Source organism: Cottoperca gobio, chromosome 16, assembly GCF_900634415.1.
Source record: "Cottoperca gobio chromosome 16, fCotGob3.1, whole genome shotgun sequence".
In the NCBI taxonomy this organism is placed as follows: Eukaryota; Metazoa; Chordata; class Actinopteri; order Perciformes; family Bovichtidae; genus Cottoperca; species Cottoperca gobio.
In genome coordinates this window covers 15,163,707-15,186,834 of record NC_041370.1, presented here as the reverse complement: position 1 = coordinate 15,186,834, position 23,128 = coordinate 15,163,707, and the positions used below count along the sequence as shown (strand labels likewise).

Below are 23,128 nucleotides of genomic sequence, written 5' to 3'. Positions count from 1 at the left end.
CATTCAAGAGTTTACACAACAGTAAAAGATACCCAAAAAAAAAGGTATTTAAATGATGGCTGGAAAATGCATTTTTCCAGTTTGCGGGACACTGTGGAGTGAGGTGACTTTCTGTTGTTCTTCGAGTGCTTTCTGACGGCTCATTTCTCTCTTTTATGCCCGCTGTACTCACCACTACAGGCCGCAGCATGGCTACGAACCAGCAGAACCTCTGTCTGTCCTCTATAAGAGCCTTCCTCAGGGCCTGCTTCTCTGTCTCCTCCAGCAGAATGTATTTGTCACTGACATCCTGCATGGCACTGTCCAACTGGGGTTGGATATCACCTCGACCTTGGAAACAAAACACACACAAAAACGAATAAATACTATATTATTACAGGTATAATAAAACTGCCAACTCTCAAGGAAACACATGCCTATGACTTCATTTATAACGACAACACATTTGGGTCATTGTAAAACAAATTAAATAAAAAGAATACGGGGGTAACATTCAGAGAAAAAGTTTCAATTTATGAGTTCTTTCTTGGAAATATTCGACTTTATAATCTCAGAATATTCCCGAGCCTTTTCTCGTTATGCTACTGTAACATGCATGAATAATCACAAATGATATGATCATGTAGCAATGAAAGAACATTGGATTTTATCATTTGTCTCTGCCGGTGGCTTGAACTGTTACCACTGCTTTACATGTTTATCTTCTCATTGTGGACATTGCTATCTTCAGTGCTAGCATTTGAATGTCTTTTTGGCTATCAACTCTGCATGAAGGGCCACTCTTGTCGTGGAAGTGTTTCCTGTCTCTTGTTCAGAGGCGGCAAGAAGGTTATCTACTTCAGCCTAATCTGTTGTTCGTCTAGGACTTCAATCCATTCTTCAGAGAAAAATCTCTCCATTACCGCTTGTGACTCACTTAAATGTCAGTGTTTATAGACTATGTGTGCTTTCACAAATGACAAGTGTGCAAGGTATCTCCAAGACCATCTGGTCCTTGTGCTGTTTATGTGTGTTTGAATATGCATATGTAAATCCAGGAATGTCTTAGGGCAATTACATTCCCAAGGTGATCCTGTTGTTCAGCACTGTGCGTCTTTGTGCTGTGTATCTAGGTTTGTGTGTGGTTGCATGCATTAATGTGGGTGAGTGTGCGATTTTCAGGAGAGGATACCCTGAAGCAGGATCAAGCTCTCTTAAGTTCTCTAAGGAGGCAGGAAGGCTGGCGACTGCCCAGGTTGACAAACAGTGAGACTCAAAGGCATTATCTAACCACTTGAACTACACTTACACACATACACGTACACACACACACACACACACTGACTTTGGTACATCAAGGTTAAACCCACAGTGAACAACTCTGTGGTCTGTCTGTCTGCGCTTGAGTCTGGGCAAAGATAACAAACTGGCGTCTTTCGTCGGCATTTGACGTGCGGCTCTATACCATGCAATCACTAGAAAATATATGCAGATAGAGTTACACAGGCAACTCATCTTCACCTCAAATGTAAAACATAAAGATGTGTCAGTGCAGTCGATACATTATGTATGATGCAGCATGTGGGAAGCTCCGTTTCCACCGTTATATCTCGACTCCGTCAACTAGACCACACATAAAATAACAAATCAACAATGGCTTCAAGAGCCAAGTTGATGGAAAAGCACCAAATGGAAACAGTTATTGTCATTATGCGACCACTAGCACAGCTGACATGACTGAGAATTTACTGATTTACTGCAACTTTTAAAGTATACTAACGCCACAAAAATAAATATAATATGAGTCCCGTGTAGACAGTCCTTAGAACTTGATGGTTGTTGACAAAATAAGACAAACTGAGTTTCCATATGGAGGGAATCCATTTACCAAACTCAGTTTAGTGACCGTGACGCTGAGAGGAATGTGGGTTATGTGCGTGTTTATGGTAGTTCTTACTATATTACACTATGGAGACCATAATGGAGTAGATGGACTGTAGACTAGAAAGTTCAGTATATATTTTCAGTCTCATATAGATCTAAAGGCCACATTTAGAGGAGACAAGTATACAATTACATTGTACAAGGTTTTGTGGAGAACTGGCAGTATGACTGAGCCTGAGAGGGCGAGACAGGCCTCACTCATTAGTCTGGTTTCCACTGCAGGACAGAACTCATTATTATTCACTTCCCTCCAGGCAAAATTTGTCTTATTCCATCTTATTGCCAAGGAAATTATTTGTAAGCTGGGCTGACATTTCAAATAATGTTTTAATCACTAGTTATAAACAGCTGGTCAATCGTTATTGAAAGGTAGTGCAAAAAAAATCATGTATGAAGTGCATAAAGTAGATACAGTATGATACAGTATGAACAAAAGATGCTCAACACAACACAACTCCCCCCCTCCCCCCCCTGCTGCACGTCACCTTCTTCCAGTTCTCTAGAGCGACGTGTCTGTGAATGTATGCTCTGCTGTAATGCTCGGAGATATACGTTATCCGACACTGAGGAATATTCCTGTCACATCACAGCAGTGTTTTTATTAACTCTTTTTAAGATGAATACAAAAACACTTGAAAATAAAGGCATAAGTTGGAACCTATCTAGAAAAGTATCTTTTCAAGTCCTTAAGCAAGCAATGCTGTGGTGTCTCCCTGGCATGCAGTAACACGAAGGAGAGAATACTGTATTCTGTATTTCCAGTTTAAGTCTTAACAGATTGTATTCTCAACAATTCCACAGTGGGTTTGGAAAGACGCTACTGTTAATTGAGAGGGATGGAAAGCCACATCTTTGTTGCCGTTTTGGTAGTGCCCATGAGTATCTTGAGTAGTGCTTAACACTATCACAACCAGCGTCACATTACTTCCTCATATACTTTTGTTAAAGGTTCACCCATCAATAAGCACCTTGTCCTTTCACTCACTTAATTACATGAGTACTTTTCTGCAAATGCAAGCAGATTGATTTCATTGAGGATCACTGAGAAATATTTGAGTTTAGGCCTTTAAAAGTGAATCACAGGGTCATAAATTCCAGATATGCATATACTCATGTGGAAACTGACCATCAAGAGTAAATATCATAAACTACTTTGAACTAACCACGCAGAGACTGAAAAATATCTACCAAAAGCCATTGTCATTACTCAATCAGCTTGAGGCAGACATCAGAGTTGATGTAAAAATAAACGTAATAGCAGGGATGGAGGAGGTTGCGCACACGCACACACACACACACACACACACACACACACACACACACGTGCACTGAGACAATGCAGGCACATCCTGGCATGAGATGTTAACTTGTGGTAAGCAGAGGGGTTGTTAGTGCTGAACTGAACACATTCCCAGTCTCTGTGCCATAACTTGTGCAACTATGTGAATGGCAAAGCCCTGATTGCTACTTCCTCTTTCTCTTCAACCACAGACAAACACTGAGGTTCATTGAAGGTCCATGGGTACTGACTCGTTGTAAACACATCCACCCTGAAACATATTTCACAAAAAGGCATTTCATTGTTCAGTTAAGGACGAGAAGTGCTTGTGACACGTAGTGTTGACTGATTTCTGGCTTCACTCCCTCAGGATGACTAAGTGATGATGTGCTTTGGATGTCCTGTGTGTGTTTGTCTGTTAATTGAACCAAGACTAGTCTCCAAAATATGGCAACAAACGGTAACATCCTCTAACATCCTCTAACATCCTCTAACATCCTCTAACATCCTCTAACATCCTCTAACTTGCACTTAACCAGTCAATTCAGACTGGGCATTATCACTTCATTAGATGGATTTCGTAGGTGTGATGGTAGTGTAATCATGTAATGTGTGTAATATGACTAGTTATCTAATTCACTCATCCACACACTTCAAACACAACAGCCGGGGGAGCAAAGAGGAGATCTGTCATGTGTGTAAGAAAGAATATTTTATATCAGATGTTCATTAGATGAGTAGATATTTCATTCCTTTTCTTTGGTTTAAGTTAAAAACATAAAAAGGGATATTCTACAATTGTTTTTACCAAACTCAACTTGCCAGAAATTCAGTGACTAATCCAAGATGAATATGGTGGGGGTCCTGCATGTAAATACATGTGCACACACACGGAAATCAGATTAGCTTCTTCAGCTTTCACATGACCAATGATTACATTAAGGTTGCAGTCACAGGCTGTTACTTAGCAAAGGCTGGGGTCTCAGGTCAGAAAAACACCCTCACAAGACACATATCAAAACATCACATATACACTCACTAACACAAGCAGACAGGTGGAGTGTTATTTCTTCCCATACATGGAGAACTATTCCTTTAAGTAGTAGGCCTACAGCTAGTAGCCAATTCCTAAACCTGATTTGACAGAGGTCACAGAGTTCTCGGGTGGAATTGGGGCAGTTAGATTAAGTTAGGTGAATCTTGGCTCACATCAAGTGTGGGAATCCCCAAGATGGCTGGAAAAAGAAAACAAAATACATTTCCAATTCATAGGAAACAAGGACTGTGGTATCTTTGCATTTCCTCCCCGTCAGCAACGATATAAAGTGCTTGCTCCTAGAAAGATGTGTATCCCGCAATTTACCATATTCCGATGTCACAACTGGTTGCTGGAGGTGAACTATGGTGGAGAACCTTCCCTGCCTACAATTTTAAAATGCCTATAATTGCAATTAAATGTAAAGTAAAAAGTGTCTAAATAGTCTGGTTTTTTTGGTTTCGTCATTTGGTGGCTCGTTGAAGGTGAAAGCAAAGAAACAGAAACTTGCCACACATGGACCACACTTAAGGTGGACCTCACAGAGTTGATAAAAAAACCAGACAGACAATTTGTAGAATTGAATGTGACATTAAAGAACTGGACCAGTGAAGCAGATGGAGCCACACACTGTACCACTTAGGACTCGAGTATATCTCCACTTCACCTCCTTTCCTTTCTTTCTACTTCAGACTGAACAGCATGTCTTTAGCATTACTATGATACTGATTCAATGTAGAAATGTTCTTCTTTATTTCAACCATCAAGTGGGTCAGAGTAAAAGCTCGGTTATGGAGCACGCCTCTGTTTCTTGACACATTTCCTTTTCAAGAACAGTGCAGACAGTGAATGAGAGGAGCTATACAAAAACAAAGGAGAGGAGGTACAAGGGGCAACAGTAGAAAGGATGGAAAGTGGTTTCTGTATCCTTAAATAAAAACCTATAGGGGACCATAGTTTCAGACTATATATCTTAGCCCAGATTATCAACTGCAGAGCAGCATAAGGAGAAGGGGGGTATCAGATCTCCGAGACAGGGAGAGGAAAGAGATCCAAATCAACTGAAAAAGGGCCAGCACGTAACACTAATGCATCACTTAAAAAAGAGCAGTCTTGTGTGTCCTGAGGCCTGCGCAATGTAGGACTGTAAAGCCAAAACAATGCCCCAAAATGTCAAAATCAAGTGTATCTCACCCAGTATCTGATGAAACTTATAAAAGATATGATTTTTTTTGTAGGCTTTAGTCAATCTAAAATGCAAAAACAGGCTAAGCTTTACTGATGTGGCTTTCTCAAAAGAAATAAAAAATCTTACTTTACTTTAGTCCTGTTAAAACTTTGGCCATTACAATAATTGCCAGTTACATACATTGTCACATTGCCAATTCAAAAACAAATGTCAAATATCAGCAGGTTTTGTTTTCTACGGATGAAATCATCTGATGCCAACAGTGTGCTGATATGCTGCTGCGTCAATACTAACACACACATGAAACATCTGAAAAGATGGCATTAGGGTAACTGCTTCCTTTCTCACTGCTACACTGGTCAGTGAATTACAATTGATCAAGACAATGACTTTAAAAGATGTTTCGTAAATGAAAACAAAAAGGAGAGCACCATGACAACAATCCTAGTGCTGACGAATCGTATGGTCGTATGGTTGGCTTATGCCAACAGGGTTTAATGACAATCAAAGTCATGCAGACAGCTGTCTGTCTTAACAAGTCTTCTGTAGCAGTATGTGTATGATCCCTACGTACAGTATAGGTTACATGCCAAAGTTAAATCTACTGCATAGTAGGACGAACCGTTGACAAGTTTCTTGTACTTTTTTCCTGAACATCTGTTGACTTTAGGAATGCGAGACCTCCACTGACTCAAACTCGAAACTATCAACATCCCTAAACATACTGAAATCATCTTATTCCTTTTTTGTGTATGGTCTTTTTTCTCTGGGTCAATATGTATGTAGAACCTGAGCCAAGAGAACTGCAGAAGGAAAAAGCCCATGCCCTCTCAGAGAGTGCTGACCAAGTAAGGCAATGTTTAGCAGCACTAGATCTGTCTAGTCTAATCAGTAAGGACAAACTTCTTCTTTACACATCACTGCGGTCTCATGAAAACTACATATATACAACATTACGACATTTTCCCATTATCCTATTTGTAATACAAGGTGGCATTTTGCTTCACAAGTTGTTTCTACGACTGAAGCCTTTTATGATTTCAATAACCAGATATTTCCTTCAGTCCTAAACGTTGACTTTTTACAGATTGAGGTCTTTAATCCTGTAAAGCAGACCTAAAATAAACTACTACAAAAGCCTAGGATCATATTGTTCAAGTAAAACTAATTATTACATTACATTACAGTTCATTTAGCTGACGCTTTTGTCCAAAGCGACTTACAAAAAGTGCAAACAATCATGAGGATTATAGCATTTGTAGTGAGCCACCGGTAGATTTCTTTCTTTTCTTCTATCCGGCACACCGAAGATTTAAGCTCTATTAACGTCCAAAAAATAGATGATTGCAAGACTCTCATCGGGATTCCTTACTTTGTTTAAAATTCATGTATACAGCTAATATTTTAGCGTGAAGGGCAAAACAGATTAAAGTTTCATGCTTCCAGATTAAGTTGCAAACTAAGAGGATAACAAAAGCATTGTGCTTGTTTGCTTTTCAAGAAATTAATCTGAACAAATTCTCAGACTGCAGACACTTGAGATGGATATATTTCACTGACTTTAGCAGACAATGCTCCAAGTTGTTAAGTGTGTGTGTGATCCCTAGATGTGTGAACCCCTAGTTTTGATGCCTGCACAATAAAGATAATAAGCTAGTGTATATTGTGTAGGGTGAAGTTCTTCTGAGTTTCATAATCTGTAGGTACAAGATTTAGTACAATATTTGTTTTCATTACCATCAAATTAACTGCACGTAGCAATGTTTTTTTTGTTGACTCAAAAAAGCTTTGGATGTAAATCAAAAATGAAATATGTTTTTGTTTTTTTTACCTTTCTTTGCTTTCTTCTGAAGTTTCAGTGTGTCCGAGGACTTCTTCTTTATTTCCTGCCGGGCTCTTTTATACTCTGGTTCAGATGGACAAGGTAAAAAGTAAACTAATTGTGTGAAAATTAGTGTTCATGTACAACTTTTCATACACTAAGTTATATTCTGTGGGACAGAAGAATAATCAAAAATTGTATGACACCCTGAATGTCAACCTATGCTTTAATTCATAATAAAAAATAAACAACAACATTATTAAAACATTGGCATTTACCTTTAGCATGGTCCTTGTCCAAAGTGTTGACTCCTCTTTTCCACTCCTCCACCTGTTCTTGTAGAGGGCTGATCAAACCCTCCAGGAAGGCCCTGTGAAACAGCAGGACACTTCATTCCAATCTGAGCTCAGCTTTATCACATACAACCATTCAAGACTACATTCTTAGAATTCATCAAAAACACTAACTGCTTGGGTTTACAATTTTCATAAACTACATGTATCCAACATACATTTTATTGACTAATCATATGACCTAACAACCTATTTATAAAATGTTAAATACCAGACCTGCTCTGCAGGGTTCGTCAGTAAATCTGTCACCAAATTATAAAGTAGCAGACAGCGTCAGACATAAAAATCATTAGGTCTGGTTTGCCTTTCGGTCTATACACTGTATAGTTTTGTCTGTCAATCATTAACAGGCAGAGAGAAAGGGAAGTAAAACAGAGACCTGAGAGAAGAAAAAAGTCTAGTTATGTCTGACTGTGTGTCACAAGAGGAAGTAAGAAGCCTGTGCAGTCAAGTCTGTCAATCATTACCCAAATGTGTCCGTCTTGTATTTGAGATGCATTTGTGAGTGTGTTGAAGAGGCTGTAAGTGTGAGAGGTAGGCAGCTGCAGGCTTACTGCATGAAACTAAAATTAGACTTCTCCCTCTTGCAGACATTTCACCAAAAGTGTGTGTGTGTGTCAGTGGGTGGGTGGTGACCACAGCCCCCCTGCATACAGCCCCTGCTATGGAGATCCAAGTGGAATCTCTACTGAAATGCCACCCGATATTAGAGAGCCCCTTGTCTGTGTAATGTGTGTGTGTGTGTGTGTGTGTGTGTGTGTGTGTGTGTGTGTGTGTGTGAGAGAGAGAGAGAGATGTGGTATGTGTGGCAACACTGAAACATTAGAGATACTTGTGTTGCCAGACAAATCGTCTCTTTCCCAGCAAATCCCCGACAAGGGGCATTCTCACCCACGCACGCAAAATGTCAAGACATGGAGGATATGCTGCGACAACAATTTGAATGCAGGCCATTTATTAGAGTTTGTTTGGGAAACAGATTGGGTAAACGTACACCAACTGTGAGTCACTAATATAGGTCACACTGTGAAAGGCAATTAACTTTAACCCAATCAGATGTTTATCTTTGAAAGGCTCTACAGTGCTGACAACCTGAAAGTGGCAGGGTTTTAGTGTGTGTAGAGGGGAGGTGTATGACACATAACTTCCTGTCAATATTCCATTTTTAGCTCAATAAAACCTAATTGACATGGTAACCCCTATTAAATCCCAGCTCCCACCCAACCCCTCTTACATCCCAGCTAATCATTCAACAGAATTGCACAAGATGTACATTATATCAGATCCTGTATGTTGGTAAATGTCAGTAGTATTGTGGTTGAGGAGAAACAAAGAAATGGTAAAGCAGCACAACAATACACGTGTAAATTTGCTTACATGGAGAACTGTTTTAGTTTAGATTCTATGCTGCGATGTCTCATACACATCCTGGTCAACGCTGATCCAATGTCTTTGGTCCCACCTGAAACACAAGAAGAAAGACAAAAAATTACTATTTACATGAGCTTTTAATTGCTAAAATCATCCAATCATCTACAAAACCATTTCACGTCGCTTTAGCTGTCTAAGTCTGTTTTTGGAATTAATTATCAGAATTTATCCACCATCAAAATGTTTTTTGTTTGTTAAATTTCCATAGCTTTAGGATTGCAGTTGCGTCATTTAGCAGGATATTTTAATAAATAGGTAACTAAAGACGTTGGGATTTTAAAACGTATTTATTCATTCCTATGTGAAAAGATGAAACTGAACTCCATTGATCACAAAACAACTTGTAGGTTCCTGTCCATCTAAAAACTGATTGTAAAGGAGTTTTGCAATTATATTGGTGTACAGTATAATCAGTCAGCTAATGTTAATGAATGAACTGCTAATGAAGTAACTTCATACTAGACTGAGAGTGACTTTGCTTCTGGAAAAAAACATGGCTGGACTTTCTAAATGAAACATCTGTAACATGCACTCACTGACCCCACTGTGGGATCAGTGGGAAACACCGAGTTATGAATAGCCCACATATTCAGGTAAATAAAATGATGGGAAGTTGGAGCTGGAGCCTTTATATGCTTGAGGCTAGTGTCAGTTTCCTGCACATAGGATAACTAACTGTCTACTGGAGGGCCTCAGGCTCGACAGCTAAGCAGGGACTTGACGTTGATTGACAGACCTATTGTTTGGCTGCTCAGTATGACTAGTTGGTTTCTCTGCGGGGTTGCACCAGTGTGTGTGTGTGTGTGTGTGTGTGTGTGTGTGTGTGTGTGTGTGTGTGTGTGTGTGTGTGTGTGTGTGTGTGTGTGTGTGTGTGTGTGTGGCTAGAGACAGCTTGGTTGTGATGATCTGATGTGAAATGTGAATCCCCTCCAACAGAGCAAGCCATTCTGCTGTCAGCGAAGTCCTTGCTGCATGCAGAGACACATACACAGAGCTGTCATTCAATCACACACAGATTTACAACACACATACATAACATGGACGAAACCAAACTAAATGTATTACTGAATAGTAATGTGACCAGGGCAAAGCAAATGTATGGTAGGAAAAAAAACATTTGTGGAAATGTGTGCACCAGAACCAGATTCCTTCTTTGGAGCTAACCTGTATGAACTGTGTATCTCAGATGGGCTGGAGTGGGATAGTTTGGAAAATATTCTTTGAATTACTGAATGTGTAAATTCCTAAGAATCATGTGTGAAGAAATGTTAATTGGATAAAGTATTTTCACCTGAAATTTACAGTTACATATATACAGAATATTTGGTTCAGATGTGTAAAATAAGCACAGTAAGATACTTTCTGCGTTAAAGCTGACTGCCTTGGTCTATTTGATAGAGTGACACGGTACTAAACCAGTGGAACAGCATCTGTAGTTTTTAGTCTCAGACGCTGTGTAATTATGAAAAAACTGTCTAAGAATTGGTTTTTATTATCTGCATCTGTCCTGCTCTTTTAAAAGACCAGAATTAGCTCACTGCGCTTTTGACTGCTCAGTGAAAAGAGGGCAACGCAGAGACCAACTGCTGTAACAGAGAGATACAGCAGGACAGTGAATTAAGCCATTCTAGATGGCAAATTAAAACTTTCTCCAATAGATCATTTAATGTCAGTCCCATTGAGCCCATTACAACCTCAACATTTTCTCTCTATCCATTCATTAGTCCATTCCTCTTTTACTGTGCGTGCTTGTTATTGCAGAGGGTGTGGCTACGACATGCCATAAAAGACCTTCCTGTTATACAACACCATATTGCTCATTCATTCCTGCGTTGACTTGTTTAGTCATCCTATCCATCCATCCATCTGCCCATCTCACCCTTACCTTGACTGCTTGTTATTCTAGAGGGTGTGGCTGATAGATGCTAAAGTACCACGAGGAGGCCACACAGCCAAAGGAAAAGAAAGTAGGATTAAAGGGTGGCTAACGTTTTTTGTTAGAAAGTTACTGTCCAGTAGTAGCCCATGCTGTCAAGAGAAGAGGTTGGTTTCAGTAGGTTTCACCCACCACCCACCCTCTTGGATTGATGGCATACAAGAGAACGACAATCTGCTCTTGACACAGGTGTGCCGTTATGGGTGTGATAGAATGATTCATCTCTAGCTCGCAGAGATTATTGCAATACCTCCGTTTCCATTTGAATGGAATTCTACTGAAATGCTCATTTCCTTGGAAGAGGTCATATATGAAAGTGTCAGAAATGCGTCAGCAGACGTTAGCATTGCTCAAGACGTGGGTATGGCAAAATAACTGCTCCCATGCCATGAGCATTAACGGGCAGACATTCCAGGTAACCGAGCCTTGCAACTAAAAACTGTTACACAATAGCATTACATTACATTTAGCTGACGCTTTGTCCAAATCGACTCCAAAGTCGTCCATTGACTTGTGCGTTTATCCCCCTCACAGCAGGTAGCTGGTCAATGTGGCCTCTGCCAAGTCTGCCAGTTACCATGGAAACAATGTATGTATGTATGTATGCGTGTGTTGTGTGTGACTGCTACACTCCGACTTGGGCTCCAATAGTGTTACGAGGTTAGGACCCTTTTGTTTTCTATTTTGCATAAAGTCACTTACATGTCATAGCCTACTCATGGGGAAGTATAGTATATAGCCTATGAATGCAGTCCAATACAATGCGCAGCCCTGCAGCATGTGGTTACATTTTTGTTAGCAACTTTTGAAGGTATAAATTAGTAAAGTTGTTTTGTATGTATGACAGATTTGTTAATTTTGTGATTATGTTATATTTAATTTAGCATAGTTTTTCCATATTCTGATAGTGTGAAAAAGATGATTCTTACTAATTATGATATTGATTCCAACCAAGCGGTCAGAGGAAGGGGCTGGAGGATGGCCAAAAGTGGATATTAGGCAAATGTGCCCCGTTTGTGGAAAGTTGTTGCTCTCAGGATAAAGTGGCTGCTAACACACATCGTCTACTCTGTCTAGCACCGAGTGACCCCCGGATAGAAATAGCTCTATTGGCAGCTCCAGTTGTCACACACACACACACACACACACACACACACACACACACACACACACACTAGTGGCATAGCTGGCTGTCAGTAGAAATAGCTGCTGTGTGACATGGTTGTTTCTGAGGCTTTTAATTATCCCTGCACCACCAACACTTAACCAGTCAAAAACACACACATACACTTAAAACACGACAAGCTTGACTCTTAGGTGGATCTGTGCACAAATGGTGCTAAACTGATGCTTTTTCTCTCCCTCATGTTGGTATACTAACAACCACTACTTTTCATATATAAATCTAACAAAGCTTTGTCTGTCTGTTGTTCTAGTCTGTGATATTTCAGTTTTCTGTGGAAACTAGTGTCTCAATGGTCTCTAGGGACATTTGTGACCGAGGTGATAGTTTTCCATCAGTGTGTATGTGTCTATGTGTGTGAGAGGGAGCGAGAGATAGTATGGCAATTTGATGAGGAGCTGCCAAGTCTGTCTCTGTCCTCAACCCCCTTCCAGACTGTTCCTTGGAATGTCACACTATGCTGACAGAGTGTGCGTGTGAGTGTGTGCATTTTTTAAGAAAGCAGAAAAAGGACTTCGACAGAACAGTAGATTCAAATGTTGATAAATCAATGTATTTGAAACATATTGGCAATTTTTTATTATTAGTTCATTAGACAGACATCCTGTGCGAGTGACCACAGTGTATCTTTGGCTAGTCTTGCCATTAACTCACTTGCTAAATAAGCTTGCTAGACAATTAAAAGTTTTACAGAATTGTAAGTAAACATTGCAGCTCGTCTTCTCCACAGGGTAAATAAAAGTGGAAGGACAAGGTTCCTTTCTTTATCTGTATTTATATAATACGACTCCTTTTTTGGTTGCTATGAGAAGAATTTGATGCAATCTGAGACCATCAATAATATTGGCAATATATAAAATTAGACCCATGGTTAATTTCTGCTAAACCCACTAAGGAAAGCATAGAACACAGTAAGTCTGCATTTTTACACAGATTGCAGCCTGCCATTAGAGGAAGGAGGGAAAGTTGATATGACGAGCGAAATATGAGTGATACAGGGAGGAGAGAGAATGGTGGGAAAGCTACATTTTAAATGTGCACACATTATTATAAAAGACATAATAGAAACAAGTAGGAGAAACAGTCCAGGGCAAAAAGGGAGAAGAAAAAATGTTGAGTTGTCCAACTTGGTTGGGGTAGTTTTTACATAAACATCAGAGAGGCTTGCAAGCGCAAACCAACTCTGTATGGACACCAGATGCTCGCTGTTAACTACGGACCAGTGGTTACACTGATAAGAGGACTGGAGACTGGAGACCCCCCACACCCACACACACACACACACACACACACACACACACACACACACACACACACACCTCTGCTGCATAGCATCTCCAACAACAAGGATATTGAACTGACTTTTTAACTTTATACTTATGTAATTTTTATTCTATTTCTAATAGTCACAATTTTTTCTCAACAAATTAGAACAAAAAATTCTTATGTATGTTACTGTCTTAAGGAGACCTGATTAATTTTACAGGAATCTGCATGGTCTCCAAGGTCAAGGGCTTATAATAGTCTGCTCTAAAAGATGGCCTGGCCTCCTTAGGAACCAAGCTCACATCTTCATTCATCAATAGCTGCTGACAGAAAGTCAGTTTTCCCCGTCTACCCACAGCCACACACACACACACACACACACACACACACACACACACACACGCACACTCGACAGACAGAGAGTTTAGCCTCAATGGGCACCAACACATGCAAAAGTGTGGGCGGGCGAACACACACATGCACCTGCTGCAGTGTGACTAGTGCTGACACACAAAAACTCTGGACTTTCTGACTGCAGCTCCCAACAGCTGTCATCCAAAGACAGGAGAAGGGAAAATAAGGAGAAGATGAGCAGAGAGCAGGTGTTGAAAGAAAAGAGCGAGAGAGAGACTATGAAAAGTTAAGTTAGAAGAGGACATGTACACGAACCAGGACTGACCATTATACATTTAAACAACCCTTTATTTGACTAAATAGCACCATATACACTGAATACTGACAGGAAAGATAAGAGAAAGACAGAGGGGAGGGTGGATCATTAGACAGCTTTAAACCCATGATGCTGTTTGTCAATGGTTTGCATCATAGTCAAATGAGACTACAGGCTGACGTCTTTATGCAGATAGTAAAGTAACAGCTGGGTGTGTAGCTTAGTGACGATAGTTATCAACATTGGCAATGGGCCAACAATGTACCAGATTGTAAAAGTGACTGCAATTCTACAGAAAGGTAATAATAATCTGTCTTCTTAAAAAAGAACCAATACAGACTCATTGTAAACTGTAGTTGTGAATGTGTGTCAGTGTGCCACTGCAATGCAGTGAAATGTATCCCGAATAGTAATGCATGAGACTCCCCTCACCCGAAGGCATCATCTTCCCCAACCTCCTCTCCGCTTTCCTCCTAGTGTGCTTTTATTTCCCCTCTTTTTCTGCCCTGATCTTGTCTCTTGTTTTTCTCTGCTTCCCCTCCCTTCCTTCCTCTCCTATTCTCAATTTTATCCCTTCTTTTCTCCATCTTCCAACTCATTTCCTTTCTGCACTCCTCCCCTCCATGCTGTCATCTCGCCATCGGTGTGGAAAGTACAAGCAGCTTAAAGACTCATTACAGGGATAAATTATGTAATGATGTATACTGTACAAAGATGATTTAGAGATGGAGTGCTTTCAAAGAGTGTTGGACTGATCTACATTAAACAGAGCCGGGGCTGATAACAGAAGTGTGTCAGTGGGCCAATGTAGAGCTGCAGCCTCAATACTAATGAACGCTGTACAAAATGCACTCAAAATCTAAAGTGTTGACACAATGCTTAGGGCAAAATAGAGAAAAATGTATCATGAAGAGTGGGAGAGGACGACTGCACTGAAAGTAAAACATAGGAAAAGTTATTATGTTGATTTGCATTGTTAAGATAAAGTGGAGAAGAGAGTATAGATGACAAAGAGGGGTCATTTGAAAGTGACAGTATGTCACCTCAGTGTGGTTCTGCCGTGTGAATGTTAACGAGCTTTCGAGGCCGCAGAAAAACAAGAACAGATAGCTGACAAATGCACCCCATTGCTCTCTGCAGCATTCTCTTTCTCATTTCTCATTACCGAGCTACTGTATCTCTACATCCCTCGTCATTCTCCCCCTTTTTCACCGTTTCTGTCTCGCAGCACAGTGGTATGAATGGATACTAAAGCAATGGATGGGAACCAATTAAGATAACAACAATGCATTGCTCTCATCTACAAAATGCCACCATCCTTTTTCCTGTCACACTCTGTGGTGCGCTGTGTGAGCTACTTCTCATCTTGCATATTTGCTGCACATTCGGTCCTTATTTAAAGAGAAATGGCATTTTCCATTCGCTCAATACATCATCATTAAAACTATCAATATTCTGCATCTGAGATCTCTCACTGGTACAATGATTTAGGCAAATACGTCTATCATGTTTTGTGGTGCCTACATCCAAATGCTTATGAAATCATTTCACTTTTCGATGCTTTTGTGTTAACTATAGGACCGGCCAAATCAGTCGCCTGACACACTGATTATTAAATAAGGATGGCTTTTGTACAGGGTCAGTCTTTAGTCCGTCATTAAATGGCATGAAGCAAATATTCTTGTCAGACTTCTGCCTGGACACAAACTGTTATGCAGAGCAGTACTGTATTGTGGTGTGATCGCTAGAATTTACACACTGCACAAGAGAATGAGTACAAAAGAAAAGTATCAGGGTGGTCTCTCTACAGAAATCCCAAGCTAGAAAACAATCTCCAGTCAGACTTGATATGCTAATGTATTTAACTGGCTTACTGTACTCTTACAGTGCTATGTCATAACTGCACATAATGAATTCAGCTTCAGATTGCAATGCAAAAGTAGGTCATGGAGGATTTTTATCCCCAGCCTCTCCCCTTTATTCTACTGTAATCCTTTGATTTCTTATTTAAGCTGTTCCCTCTCTGATCTAGTTGTTCTCCATTGTACGCTCCACACAGTGTTCAGTTTAGTTTTCTCTCTTTCTCGTTTCTTTCTGTACTGGCTTAGTCCTCTGCTCCCGCCCCTCGTCTCTGATGTCTCTGTGAATGTAGTACCATAATGTTAACATGGTGCCTGAGTTAATCCAGTCAGTAAGCAGTTGGCCAGTTCAATGAGCGGTCAGAGTCAGGACAGAAATAAATGCTTAAAGAGATGTGGAGAGTGTTCCATGGGAAAGTACATGATGAAAATACAGTATACGTTCAACAACATTGAAGAATAGCAACATATTAAATGGCAAACATCACTCGTCTGAATAATAAAACGCCTGCACATACCCTGTTTATCACATTGTTTCGCACATACAGTAGCAGTTAGTTAACATGTGATCATCACTAGGTCTTCAGAGCTGCATGTTTAGGGACACAGTCAGTTCTTGAATCTTGGGTGGAATGATGGATATGTGAATTTTGGCGAAATGCACCTCTTTCTAGTATGAATAGGTACAAATAGCAATAAACAGGCTTTTGATGTTAGGCAAAATCTACGACCAACGGACTTTTGGACAATATAAATCACAACAGGTGCAATTAGATGCTCTGCTTTCTCAGCATTCAAGACATCAAATGTGGTATGAACAAATAACCTCTAAAACCTTAAACAAACCAAAAAACATCAGTTGTAGCAATATGGGGCTTTATTCACTGATAGCCAGTACCTGAATGTTGTTCTACACAGCATGTAACAGCTCATAGCAGCTATAAGTCAGCTGCCCAGAATTTAACCAATTAAAGCCCCCAACGAGGGGATTTAGGCGTATCCACCACCGATGACCAGAGAGAGTGAACGAGAAAGAATAGATTACCCTAGAGCCCACTCTTGCTCTTTTCCGGGCTCTGGTGCCCCACTTTCTCTCTAATATTCCTCTCTGGTCTGACACACATTCCACAGACAGATACAGAGAGGATTTACTAGGACCTTTACCAATTAACTAAATTCATTGCTTCTTTGGTGAGAGTAATGCCATCCTTATTTGGGGTAAGCAGAACTGAGAAGCAGTGCCAAAGATGATTGCAATTTAAAAACAGACAAACCATGAAACCAATTCAAGATAAAAGTCAACATTAAAGAAATGTTTTCAAAATGTATTGGACAAATGTTTAAGCACAGACCAGTGACGCCAGGATATGGTCAGAACGTGCATAAAGTCTGATGCCACAGTTAATCATTTGCAGTGAAGAGGACAGAGGTTAATTTTCCCACTGCAATAACTGAACGCAACACCAACTGAATAAACTAAGGTCTGAGTCATGGGGTTTGAGTCACGTTTGTCTTGTATGCAAGACTAAAGTCACAGCCAAAGTTGCCTGCATTACTCTCACACAAGCTAAAGAAATTCAGCTTAAAGTGACATTTTGGAATTCTTTACATTGTCAACATGGCAGAAATATTCAAGGTTCAAGGTTCTAGGTTCTGCAAATATCAACTACATGTGTCTCAAAACTAGTAATAACAAATATAACATTTAAGAAATTTCAGCAATAGAAAAAAAACTTTGTTACAACATGCATGAACAAATAATACAGAGAAAAACGGGTATTTCAAGTAAGGAGAGTGGAGAGGGTATACTTAAAACATACTGAGAATTAAGAGCTTGTTGACACGTGCTCTTAAAGAAAGTTTGCTGGTCCACATGAAAAGTGGCCACTTCCCACTGGTGACGTACCCTATCGTGGAATGCATCTTACAGGTCCCTGGTTCTCTGTTTATTTCAAACAGGGATCCAGCAAGGCGGCCTGCTCATAAATGTTCTGTTATTCCATCTAAACAATACACCAAAATCTATTTCTGAAAGCATTTAAGGTAAGAAATAGGTAATGCCACTACTCGACATCGCCTAGTTTTGAAGCTTGGTCCAAATTGCGCTCTCCATAGGAAAATTCTTCTACAAAATTAGCCATCAAAGTGCTGAAGGAAAAACAACAAAATGTGATCTTCAGCAATGGGAAAATTATCTAAAATGAAAATGGAATTGTGTGATAAAATGATGAAACGTTGGTTGCCCAGACGGGAAATCCACCCAGAAACACAATCTACACCGACTATACTTGTCATCTATCAAGAGGAACACATTTTTCTTTAACAAAGTTAGAAACAAGTCAGCAGTCCATGGTATGATTGACAGATGCATGAAAGCAATGGCGATCAGGTTCTAGACTTACCTGCCACTTACCAGACAGGGTATAAAAAATATCTACAATGTTTGGCTTTTCACCTTCTGCACTTAGTATGCGACTGAGCCTGTGACCTTCCCTTTCCCCGTAGGGAGAGAGACTGGGAGGCCTCTAGTCTGGGAGATACTGGTGATAATTTAAACCAGACACACACTCGAGAGACTGGACTGTTTGTCAGTACAACACAACACTGCCTTGTTTGCAATAATTACCACTAGATTACATCTTCCATGTATGTTTCTGAGCATGCATACATGTGTGTGTACGGGTGTGCTTGTGTATGTGTGAGAGCCCTCTATACTGTCAAAGAGTTAGTGAGGGGACATTCTCCACCCCGATGTCACCCCATATCCATCCACCCGCCCCCGCACACACACACCATTCATTCTGAGTGTTTTATGAAGTCTCTATGGGACGACAGGGAACAATCCAGACACTGAAAGCTCACTGAGTCAACCCGCTGACTGAGTAACTTGAATGGACTGAACCTAACCATTACTTATCCATCTATCAACCAATACAATGGCTGTATTATCTCACACACACTCAATGATAAACTCGTACCTCTATTGATCTATTGAAAGAATGGCATGCCTGTTGAACACATTTATGACACATTTAACACATTTAGCCTAAAATGACCGCATACAGAAATATTAGATACATTTCATGCGCAGTATGTGTTATTCTATAAGAATATATCTTTTCCAGAGACAAACTGGGAAGGACTGAATGAGGTAGCAATTCATCCAAGTTCACCTTCAACAGTGCTGCAGCAGATGGCTCACCTGCCCAGTTACACTGCAACAAGCTAATGATGCATCAGTGGTTGAGTTAGACTTTCTCAAAATAATTTGAAATGATGGTCGGGGTTGTAAAGTTTCGTCATAATCTATTATTATTATTAGTCTTTTTGACTGTGCGGTCACTTTTCACTTTTCAACACACATGAAACAGATGAATGATTTTTCCCCTGCAGTGACGGTGGAGTCCATTAAAAACACTGCAAACATTGTGCCTAAACAGGAAAATATGAAAAATGCAATTTTGCAGAAGTAGTTTTTGTGTCTTTGCCTTGAACAGATGAACAGACGTATGAATTTTGCCAAATTGTATCCACCGGAGACTGAATTAGCAGCACCACTTCATTTGTCAGAGAAGGGATCAGAAGTGGGAAAAACTCTCTGAGCGTTAATTTATCGGGAGAAATCCGAGTGACGCTGAGATCAAAAAGTGGCCAATTGTTTGCCGTTATGGTTCAGTGGCACATGCCGAGAGCGATTCACTGGTTCCGCTTGAAAGTGGTATACCAGTAACGTCCCCTGATGCATATGTAAATAATATTTTCTGTCTTTAATAAAGGATTGTATAGCGTTAAGTCTCTCTCGTCTCACACCGTAGCCAGTCTGACTAATCAATTACAGAAACTTAGAGCCAACAAACTAAGCACTACTTGTATTATGTTGGCATGTTTAATAGCAGAACGGGATCACACATTAGCCTATTTAAACGTAGCGGAACATAAACCAGGCATACATGTGACATAGTATTTATTATTTACTATAAATACTTTGAAGGAGTACCTGTTGCTTTCATTGTGGCATTAGGCGTTTTGAATACTGGCATACCACTCTGATCCAGGGGCATACACCGTTTTTTTTGTTTGTTTTATACCAGGTAGCAGGTGTACGATGCAATACATACACACATATCAGACTATCCGAAGATAGATCGTGAGAAAATACCCCGTCTATCATATCTATGCTGGTAGAAAACGGTTCATGTCATAATGATAGCAAGTAGGCTACTCAAGTATTTATGGTGAATAATCAATATGCCATACGTATGCCTGGCTAACAACATCCATGTTAGACTAGAGAAACTGCGCTATGTTGCACAATATTGTTAATTAAATTGTGCAAATGTGTAGTTGTTGCACTCTATTCTCAAGAATGACACATCAAATACTGGAAATCTAGAGGACACACACACACCTTTTATTACTGTTACTTCCAACAGCAACCTAGCTCTTACTCTCCTCCTTCTCTGCCCTCCCCCTCCAGCTTCCCTTCTTTCTCTTTGTCCTTGAGGTGAGTTTCAACTGAGAAGAAAGTTCCTGATGATGAACAGAAAAAGGTTTGTTGTGCTGTCACAGAACGGCTGCGTATGCACCTGGTCTCGACAGCCTGGACACAGACAGGAGGTGAGGGTGTACAGAGGAGAGGAGGGCTTGGAGAAAGAGAGGGAATGGAACAGAAAAACAATGAAGGGGAGAGAGAATATGCAAAGATGCAGAAAGGGACAGAGGAAAGCAGACAGGCAGCCTAAAATGACTTTGCTTTTTAGGAAACTAATCAAATACTTATAAAAGGGGAAATTGGAAACAAGTTACATGTCATCATTTCGTCTACCTCGCAGGGATGGCTAAAGTATTTGTCAAAAGTAAAATCAGTGCATATAGAGCCATGGTTTTCAGACAGAAAGGTCTCATTAGGTCGGATTCATCTTTCTCTGTGTCGAGACAGTATTTGTGCTCTAACCAAGGCCTTAGGAGCGTAGCGCTCTGAGTGTAAGCTTAACCATCTCTGTCAAAAACAGTACAAGTCTATAAGTGCCTGTATGGAGGTATAGAACACAAACAGATTGTGTTGGGTCACAGCCTGCCTGGCTGCTGGGATGTGGTCTTGTGTTAATGTGTCCAGTGTTAACTTTTACAGAGAGAAACCGAATATTAGCGCACACAGTCACAACACATACACTTGTGAGCTAGACACAAAAAAAGACACATAGGCTGGTAAACAAATGAGTATACACACACACACACACACACAGTCAGCAGACAGATCCAATTACAAACACACACTGACAACACTTGTGTGTTTGAAGGAAACTCGTGTCCCGACTAGCTTGGTTGCCCTCAGTTTCACAGGAACACGCAATCACACACATATGTGGACAGAAACAATGTTATCAGCCCTAGGTTTTCTTATCCCTTTATATAAGAGGTGAACATTTAGGAATAGTCAACAAATGTATTATTTTCCCCACAAGAAAGGAGTCAATCAATCAAAACACCTCAGAAAGACATTAGTCTGAAGTTCAATTGCCAAAGAAATGTGTTTTGCATTTGGCTTTGCATGCATGTCAAATGTTCCAAATCCAAAGCACACTGGTCTAACCGGGTTTATGTTTAAACACAAACAGCGCTAACATCCACAGACACGTGTGTGTGGACACACATTGCATGCAAGCATAATCAAGTGCACAGAGGACCCCGATTTATTTTTCTCGCTCAAACACATTCAAGGTGCTTCCTTGTGTCTCGAAAACATACACAATCTCTCTCTCTCTCTCCTGGAGAGTGTCCTGTGTCTTATCCTTTCTCACACATACACAGCATAACAAACACTCACACATTTGTCCCTTAACTCTAGGACAAGGGCGTTTTGGAGCACTACATTTGCAATGCCAAAGGCAAATGTTCATAATAAAGCAGATGGTTGTGGCTACATTTTTCAAAGACAATTCCTTGTATTTTCTCTGTTATTGTGTTTTATAGTGCAAAGTAAATGGCAAGGCAAGTAAGTCTACCATGAGACGTGACAAAAGGGTTTGACCCATACATGTTTCAAACTGCGGAAAGACAGATTAGCCCTGAATCAGCCTGAGGAATCTATTGTCTGCAAGTCTGAGAGGGGCAGAGATACTTTTGTGCATTTTAGTCTATATGATTGAAACTATACTTCTGCTGTGTATGTGTGCATATGCACACAATCTTGAATTAGTCTGTGAGTCTATACGTGACCCTGTGTATTTGACCCATTAACTGATTTAATTGCTGGTTCCAGTGATCTGTACGATTCCCAGGATGGGGTCAGGCTGAGCAGAAGAGAACAGAGGGTGGATTGAGAGGAACAGAGCTCGTCCAGGGGATGGGATCTAGGTCTGGGCTGGACAGAGGACAGGAAATGTACACGGCCAGGCTGGTCTTGGACTGAAACTGGAAATGAGGACAGAGCCCTGTCAGAGAGGGCATGGAGGACAGAGGGTTAGTTCAGGATCTAGAGAGGCCAAGCAGTGAACTGAGGGGCAAAGAGGATTTATTTTTTGTGGCGCTTTCCATGGCAGAACACACAGAGCCTGCTTAGAGAAATGAGCAAAATACAGACCGAAGTAGACTGATGTCTGTTCCACCCAAAGTCTCTAGTTCAGTGTATTCCAAGTTTGATTTAGAAAGAAAACGCGTCTATGATCATTTAACAGACAGTTAGACTTTTGTCTTGGAGCCGATCAAGTAACAGTACATCTGCATTCAGGTTAAACTTTCTGGATTGGAGTGTTACTGTGAGCAGCTCCAAAGGAAAAGAGCATGATAAAACGTAAGTGTCCACTGATTTCAGACTGGTTCACTTCTTTGCTTTAACTGAAACAAGCTGGATGTGTGCTAGTTCACAGTAATTATATGGCCCAGTGTAACACAGTAAAAGGGGATGAGAGAGAGAACAGAGGCCTCACTGAGAAACAACCAGGGCATACACACACACACACACAAGTTCTCACTCCCCTCGGACTCATTCAGACTCAAAGATTATATAGTTCTACAGTATATCATGTATACACTAATTGCTTATCCATCTATCTAATGTTTAGACTTAATGAATCCCAATGTTTCACATCCACACCTAATGAACATCATTTTTTGCTAAGCATGCTCAAAGCATCAACCACCAAGACTGTAAAGGTGAAAAGAGTGATACTATATGAATA

The 23,128-nt window shown here is 40.3% G+C and overlaps 1 protein-coding gene across 6 annotated transcripts in view; it reads right to left on the bottom strand.

Annotated features, from left to right (window-relative positions):
- The window catches only part of LOC115021179 (protein MTSS 1-like), a 47,118-nt gene that overhangs the window by 8,860 nt on the left and 15,130 nt on the right, over positions 1-23,128 (bottom strand). For 5 of the 6 annotated variants that reach the window (XM_029451393.1, XM_029451392.1, XM_029451397.1 and 2 more), the window contains 4 exons: positions 8,980-9,064; positions 7,528-7,619; positions 7,259-7,333; positions 173-330 (listed from right to left, as the gene is read on the bottom strand). In XM_029451393.1, coding sequence (XP_029307253.1) covers positions 173-330; positions 7,259-7,333; positions 7,528-7,619; positions 8,980-9,064 — 410 coding nt within the window. The remainder of the gene's footprint in view (positions 1-172; positions 331-7,258; positions 7,334-7,527; positions 7,620-8,979; positions 9,065-23,128) is intronic. The other variant, XM_029451394.1, reaches the window with a different exon arrangement.